Raw genomic sequence first — 8235 nt, 5'->3', positions numbered from 1 at the left:
ACGGTCTAAACAGCATGGTGCCCAGTGTTCCTTCAGACTGAGCACAAATGAAAGGATCGACTGAGCTCGGGCCAGGGCTTGTTCAGAGAGGAAGCCTGTGCAGCTGGGTGTAGTCAGAACGCCCGAGAAGCCCTGAAATCACCCACACAAATGGATCAGGGGTCTGTGTCTACCCTGTGGAGTCGTGTCACACTGTACCCAGTAACTTCCAGGGTCATACAGACATTTGACAGGTTCTTAAAAATTACATGGGAAGGAAAGACAGGCGTGAACTCTGGAATTAGCTCACAGCCACGAGATGCCCACTGTGTGAGGTGCTCAGGAACTGAGAGAGCTGAGGGAAGGTAAATTCCTGTTTCCCATCGTACTCTGGGCAACTCCCTCGTTCTTTCCCTCCCGTTCTCTCATTTCCCTCCCTCCCCCCTTCATGCTGACAGATGGTCGAGTTTGCACATGTCCAACGTGAGGACAGTAGGACCCCTGTAAAGGGCGATGAGGTCACAGCCTGGCCGGGGATGCCCGGTGCCCAGGCTGGTTCCCACCTGGCTATGCACCTGGCCACTCGGCATGGGAAAGCCCAACCAGACCACAGGCACAGCCGGGCCCAGGGGTGCTGCCCTCACAAACCCCCAGCCCCACACTCTCCAGACCCCTGACTCGGTCCCGCCTCTCACCTAACATTTGTGGATCTCCAGCCCCTCGAGGCCAGGCTTCTGAAAGTCACTTGGGCAGGTCTGCAAAGGGAAAGCCAGCCATGGTGTTAGTCCCTGTCTGATTCTGATTCAAGGCCTGATCCTGATTCAAGGCCAGAGCAAACTCACATGTACCAAGAGCCTGCAGCACTGGCTGCTCAAAGTCTTGCCATAAAGTAACACTAAAATAATTTCTTATGGTTCAAACTACTTCAGGAGTCTTACCAAATTTAAAAGATCTATTTCTCACTTCTAGAAATATATGTGAGGTTACAAATTTTTATGTGGTTCTTAATTCTATAGTTTTTGAAATCACTTAAAACAAACAAGATAGTCACAAATACTGTGTGATTCCACTTATGTGAGATCCCTGGAGTCATCATAGTCATAGGAACAGAAAATAGAATAGTGCTTTCCAGGGGTTGGGGGTCAGGGAATAGGGAGTTACTGTTTAATGAGTGTGGAGTTTCAGTTTGGGAAGATGGAAGAGTTTTCGTGGATGGAGGTAGATGAGGTGGTTGGAGGTGGATGGTGGATGGAGGTGGATGGTGGATGGAGGTGGATGGTGGATGGTGGATGGTGGATGGAGGTAGATGGTGGATGGTGGATGGTGGATGGAGGTGGATGGTGGATGGAGGTGGATGGTGGATGGTGGATGGAGGTGGATGGTGGATGGTGGATGGTGGGTGGATGGTGGATGGTGGATGGAGGTGGATGGTGGATGGTGGATGGAGGTGGATAGTGGATAGTGGATAGAGATGGGTGATAGATATGGATGGTTGCACAACAGTGTAATTGTATTAGATGACAATGAACTGTACACTTAAAAATACTTAAAATGATAAATTTTACATCATGTATATTTTATCACAATTAAAAAACTAAAGCCCTGGCCAATTGGCTCAATTGATAGAAGCCAGCCTGGCGCGTAGACGTCCCGGGTTTGGTCCCAGTCAGAGCACACATGACAAGTGACCATCTGCTTTTCTCCTCATCCCTCTCCCCATTATCTCCCTCTCCCCCTCCTGTAGCCAGTGGTTTGATTGGCTTGAGCTTCAGCCCCAGGCACTGAAGATAGCTCGATTGGTACAAGCGTGTCAACCTCAGGCACTAAGAATAGCTGGGTTGATTCGAGCATTAGCCTCAAACAAGGATTGCCAGGTGGATCCAGTGGGAGTGCATGCAGGAGTCTGTCTCACTATCTCCCCTCCTCTCACAAGCAAACAAAACACGAACAGTGACACTGGCTGATATGGAAAACGTTGAACCTGCACGTGCAAACAGGCCCCTTCTACCTGAGCTGTAGAGCAGAGGTTCAGGAGTCAGGTTTCACTAACTCACCGTCTGGAACACCGTCTGGGACAGGAAGTTGGCTGTGACTTGGCTGATATCACTCTCGCCTCCCATCTTACAAAGGATGTAGCCATATAGGTTAGCGGCCTGGAGGGAAATCCCAGCTATCACGAGGGCCTGTGCTCAGACAAAACGAAGATAGGTTTTCTGATCACATGCTGAAATGTTCCTCCCAAACCAAATAGCAGTGACTCAGGCCTACACCTAAAGTAACAGCCAACCTTTACTTTTATTTACTTAAAAATACTCAAGGACACCTTTCAGTAATCAATAACCCAAGAAGTTGGTGCCATCACCATCCCAAAGAAACTAAAGTTGCCCAAAGTCCAAGAGCTGATGCATGGCCAAGCCAGCATGCAAACTCCAGAGCCCTTACCTTTAATCACACTGTTGCTTATACTGTCTATGGATATTTTGTTTTCTCAATGAATGAACCAGGTCGTAACAACAAAAGTAACTGAAATAAAATTTCAGAACTCCAAGGCTAGTTTATTCCTATATAGGAAGGGTTCCCTGTCCAAGGTAGGATGGCATGCTTTTTCGAAAAACTTAGCATTATTTGTAAGTGCCAAAGGTGGAAACAACCAAAATGTCCATCAGTGGATGCAGCAATAAATAAAATGTGGTCTATCCATACAATGAAACAATATTCAGCCGTGAAAAGGAAAGAAGTACTGATACATGCTACAACATTGATGAGCCTTGGAAATACTCCACTGAGTGAAAGAAGTCAGTCACAAAAGACCGCATGTTGTATGATCCCATTTATAGGAAATGTCCAGAACAGGCAAATCTGTAGAGACAGAAAAATGAGTGGGTGCCGGGCTGGTGAACCCGGGGCATGGGAGAGGTCGTGATGGCTGAAGGGTACAGGGTGTCTTTTTGAGGGTGATGAAATTATCCTAAAATTGATTGTGGGGATAGTTGCATAACTGAATATACTAGAAGTCACTGAATTATACACATTAAATGGGTGAATTGTATGATATGTGAATTATCTCAAAAAAGCTATTTCAATAAATCTATCAGTACTAAATAACAGTCCGCCCCCGTGACCCCTGGTTCTGCACAGATGCCACAGCAATGTCAGAGCCAAGGCGTTGCCTTACCAGCCACTTTAGCTTCAAGGAAAATAAGGTGCTAAAAAAGAACACGATCCAAATCATCGGGCAAACAATGAGGCCAAGCCAGAAGATCCGGGCTTCCGCTTCCGTGGCAGCAACGTTATTTGGAGAGACCTGTTGCGGGAAAGTGATTCACGCTAGCATTTTCGTTTCTTTTCCACTTGCTAGCATTTTCGTTTCTCTTCCACTTGCGTCTGTTACATGCTGGGGCGCCAGCCACAGCGGGCTTTGGGTAGGGCGGGCATCAGATCTGCACAAAGCCTGACCGAAAGGAACCCACGGAAACTTGTCAAGGCCATTGTCCCCATTCTAGTCTGACTTGTCATGGAGAATACCTTTCTGGCTTCAAAAATCCAGTGGCTTTTCCCATCTTCGTCTATCTGGTTCCACCAGCGGAGGCCCACCATGAGCCTTCCAGTTACGTTCTGAGGAAAACGGACAAGATGAGCCTGAGCATGCCATAGGCAAAGAGAAGGGCCTCATCTATGATATTTACTGGTGAATAAAATAAAATCACCAGTTCAGGTTAAACTTGTACTAAGAGCACAGAAGAGGGGAAATGAACTGTGGTGGTCTCTCATCAGTTTTCTAGGCTTCCAATTTCTAATGAAGCGTACCATATATATATATGGTCTACCGGAAAGTTCTGTCCGTTTCTATCACCACAGGTTTCGACACGTAAGCACGTTTATTTGGTGCATGTGTGCCTCTCTATTTTTATCACTTAATGGATACATACTGACGTAGCAAATTAACTAAAACAAAGTTGATTCATGTTAGTCTTATGTGTGAAGTGATAGTGTACCCATGGCTACTGATAAAGTTCATTTACGCCACTGTAATTTTTACGAATTTCAACAAGGAAGAAATGCTACAGAAGCGTGTCTGTCGCATCCACCATATTCCCTGGACTTAGCACCCTCCGACTATCACTTGTTTTTGTCCTTACAAAATTTTTTGAAGGGCAAAAAATTCAAAAATGAAGAAGATATCAAACAAGCACTGGTTCAATTTTTCGCATCAAAAGATAAGACATTTTTCAAAAATGGGATATACAAATTGCCCTCATGCTGGCAAGAAATCATTAATAATAATGGCAATTATATTATTTAATAAAGTTTATTGACGGTAAGAAAAATTTGTGTTTTATTCCAAAAACGGACAGAACTTTCCGGTAGACCTTATATATATTCATATACAGAAACATTTAAATATTTATATATGTAAATTTTCCTTAAAAATTCAAAGCCACATGGAGTCATCCTCACGTGGTACATATTTGCAACCACGACAACTGATATCCTCAAGCTACTTACTCAACACTAAATGTATTTTTTCCTCTAATTTTAAGTGACTTTGGCTCAGTATTCTTATGTGTGCTTATCAGCAGTTTCAACCAGAGTAAAGTCAGCCACATGCATTGGGACAGTCACCATCCAGAAACACAGCCCACGTGTTTTGGGAGCAACTGTACCACAGGTGAGGGGAGGGGCCTTACCTTCACAGACCAGAAGTCAAAGGACAGAAGGAGGAGCACAGTGACAAAGCAGCCCACAAAGCTTCTGCTGAACCAGTCACAGCACACGTAGGTGACGATGGCACTCACCCGGAAAAACAGGTGGAAAAAGGTGGCCAAGGGGTGCCTAGGAAAGAACGCGGAAGGCCCCCTCACCCCAAGGGCAGAAAGGAGGGCAGTCGCTGAGCTCACTGCACGGCTTCCTCCTCTCCAGGATCTCTCCCGGGCGCTTCGAGCCAGACTCAGTCAAGCTGCGGCGCCAGAGACAGACGCGTCACTCAATTAGAAGGCCCGCAACAGTCATTATTACCCTAGCTTTTTCCCTGCCTCTCGAAGAATCCCGTACTTTCCCCTAATTAGGTTCCAAATATCACTTAACCTCTTTGAAACTGGCTCACCTTTGAAATGAAATTTGACGGTGACCACTCACTGCCTTCCCACCTAGCAGTGATAGTGACCAGTTCCCTAAAGATAAAAGTTAGGTTATTACCCAGTCCACGTGCAGCCCACGGGTGCTGTCTCATGTCATCGGGGAATGCGTGTTCCTGGATAGAGGGAACTGAGCGTGACGTGCCAATGACAGGTCTCACTCATAGTTGCTCATAATGAGTGGTACTTGGATGATGAAACTGAATCTGGGGGAAATGGTTTTGTCTGCTGTGCCTGTAGGTACCAAAGAAGAGACAGAACCAAGGGGAATGTGCTCATCCTGCAGCAAATGCTTGAACATATGAGTCTGAAAGATGAGAGACCCGAGTGTCATCAATAACAAGAGACACCCATTTATCTGGAGCAGACAGGTAACAAATGCCTGTAGGGGTCAGGCAGGCGACAGCCGTGGGTGACATGGGCAAGGTAGAAGACACTCATGGATTTCTATTTCTGTTTTAGGAATCCACCTTGATAGAGCACAGGTAGAGAAAACACTCAACCAAGATCAGGAAGGCAACAGTGTGAGTCCAATGGTGATGGCAATGAAAGCGCTGCCCATCGCTAGGGAGTGACAGGAGGGGAGGGGAGGGAGGGCTGGCCTCCCTCCAGGGCAGGTGACTGTGCTCTGCAAACCTGCCCTAACACTGCTAGACCCAATATTTCACAATAACCTAGAAATACAGACTTGCGATGTTAATAAAATAATGCAAACTATCCCACGGGCTGTCAGCCACATCTGGAGGCATCAAAGAGGCAGTGTGCAGACAGACTTACAGGGGATGAGCCTGCTGGGTCTTCCCAAAAGGTGTGGTCAGAATAAGCAAACTAAGGGCTCCCAGAGATTTGTGCAGTTTTGAACTCTCAAGGGAACGTGAACTAAGATTCAGAAGCAGAATTTATCATGACTTCTGTGTGTGCTCCTGATGTCCCAAAGGAAGAAGCAGGGCATGCCTAAACACCAGCTATGCTCCAGAACACTTCTCATCTGTGCCTCTCAGACACTGAGCTCTCCTAGCAGCCTGGGTGAAAAGCCAGCCTGGGAAGAGTACCCAGCATTTAAGAATTAGACATGATCAGGCCCTGGCCGGTTAGCTCAGTGGTAGAGCGTCGGCCTGGTGTGCAGAAGTCCCGGGTTCGATTCCCGGCCAGGGCACACAGGAGAAGCGCCCATCTGCTTCTCCACCCCTCCCCCTCTCCTTCCTCTCTGTCTCTCTCTTCCCCTCCCGCAGCGAGGCTCCATTGGAGCAAAGATGGCCCGGACGCTGGGGATGGCTCCTTGGCCTCTGCCCCAGGCGCTAGAGTGGCTCTGGTCGCAACAAAGCGACGCCCCGGAGGGGCAGAGCATCGCCCCCTGGTGGGCAGAGCGTCGCCCCTGGTGGGCGTGCTGGGTGGATCCCGGTCGGGCGCATGCGGGAGTCTGTCTGACTGTCTCTCCCCGTTTCCAGCTTCAGAAAAATAAAAAATAAAAAAAGAAAGAATTAGACATGATCACCTAACTGTTGGTCGTGCAGTGGATAGAGCATCGACCTGGGACACTGACGTCTAAAGGTCTCGGCTTGAGCACAGGCTTGCTAGCTTGAGTGCAGGGTCGCTGGCTTGAGCCCAGGTTCGCTGGCTTGGGCAAGGGGTCACTGGCTTGGCTTGAGCCCCCCTGGTCAAGGCATACATGAGAAGCAATCAATGAACAATTAAAGTGATGCAGCTACAAGTTGATACTTCTCTCATCTCTCTCCCTTCCTATCTGTCAGCATCTCTCTCTCTCTTACAGAAAAAAAAAAAAAAAGAATTAGACATGATCAAGGCCCTGGCCAGGTAGCTCAGTTGGTTAAAGCATCGTCCCAATAAGCCAAGGTTGCAGGCTTGATCCCTGGTCAGGACACAAACAAGAATCAACCAATAAATGCATGAATAAGTAAAATAATAGATCAATGTTTCTCTCTCTCGAATCAATAAATAAAAATAAAAAAAGAATTAGACATGATCACATAGAACTTCCAAATTTGGACTGTTCCAGAAGATAAGACTTATACCTTTTTTTGCCTTAAATCTTATTGGCGATTTTCAACAAACTGTCTCAATACAATTTTAACCCCTTCATGCTGAAGATAAGTGAGTCTTCTTGCTATAACTGAAAGTTCTTCGCAGGCAGAAGCCATCATAATTTAGATAATTTTAGATCCCCAGCTGTACGTTGACAGTTAAGATTCTTGTCAAATATTTGTTGTGTTGAAACTTGTAATCAAGTCCCTTCAGGATCCTTGGTACATCTGTCCTCTTTGTAGAACAAGATAGACTTACGATATGTAAGAGACCCCAGTCTGCAGTGAGCCAGAGTAAAACCTGGAGGTTGGTGTACTTGAATAAATCCCCTGCCTACCACTTCTTTTTTTTTTTTTGGCTGTGGTTTCCTGAAATAAAATGCAGAAAAAATTCCAATTGTTGGGAACTTCTGCTTAGTTGAGAGGTATTATTATTCAATCAAACCATTATTATTCAAACAAAGCCCAAAGCAAGTAGGTAATGAAGCCTGTGGCACTTACAAATATTGCTTTAACCTGTTGCCCTCATTCAGTCTCTCTCTGGAGTTTGCCCAACCTTGGCCCCCAGCTAACACAAATGTGGTCTCAGACCAGTTTTCTAGTTTTGAGAGTTTTGAAGGCCATGGCTTAAACCTGTCCACTCTTCCCTGCCACGGGGTCCTCCACCCTCCCAGCGTTCTCTCCCTCCACTTCCGCGGCTGCAGACCAAACACACACACTGACAGTCGCCTCTACCTCTCAGTGCCACTGGCTTCCAACTCCACCCTCCCAGGCACCCACCTGGCCACCCGCTGAGAGATGCCCAACTGCCTGGCTCTAACCCCTGAACAGCTCCATGGCCCTCCCTAAACCATGTCATCTCTCCATGCCTCAGTCTCTGCTTCTGTACAGCGGGAATGCCAACATCCGCCACTTCCTAGGGTAATAGGAAAGGTCAGTGAAGCCGGCCCGTACAAAGTGCTTGAAACAGACTGTGCTCAGTAACCGTGAGCTGCTGTTGTTATCGCAGCCCACAGAGTCACTCGAAACTGTTCCACTTTTGAGGCGCCGCAGTGGAAAACTCCCCCTTCTGACCACAA

General features: G+C 47.0%; 1 protein-coding gene across 3 annotated transcripts in view; it reads right to left on the bottom strand.

Annotated features, from left to right (window-relative positions):
- Positions 1–8235, bottom strand: part of TVP23A (trans-golgi network vesicle protein 23 homolog A) — a 31024-nt gene that overhangs the window by 4534 nt on the left and 18255 nt on the right. For 2 of the 3 annotated variants that reach the window (XM_066382627.1, XM_066382625.1), the window contains exons 4-8: positions 4668–4812; positions 3505–3594; positions 3155–3283; positions 2034–2162; positions 675–734 (exon numbers count right to left, since the gene is read on the bottom strand). In XM_066382627.1, coding sequence (XP_066238724.1) covers positions 675–734; positions 2034–2162; positions 3155–3283; positions 3505–3594; positions 4668–4812 — 553 coding nt within the window. Of the gene's footprint in view, positions 1–52; positions 735–2033; positions 2163–3154; positions 3284–3504; positions 3595–4667; positions 4813–8235 lie in introns of those variants that run through there. The other variant, XM_066382628.1, reaches the window with a different exon arrangement.

Source organism: Saccopteryx leptura, chromosome 4, assembly GCF_036850995.1.
Source record: "Saccopteryx leptura isolate mSacLep1 chromosome 4, mSacLep1_pri_phased_curated, whole genome shotgun sequence".
NCBI classification, from domain to species: Eukaryota; Metazoa; Chordata; class Mammalia; order Chiroptera; family Emballonuridae; genus Saccopteryx; species Saccopteryx leptura.
This window is presented reverse-complemented; position numbering and strand designations above follow the sequence as displayed.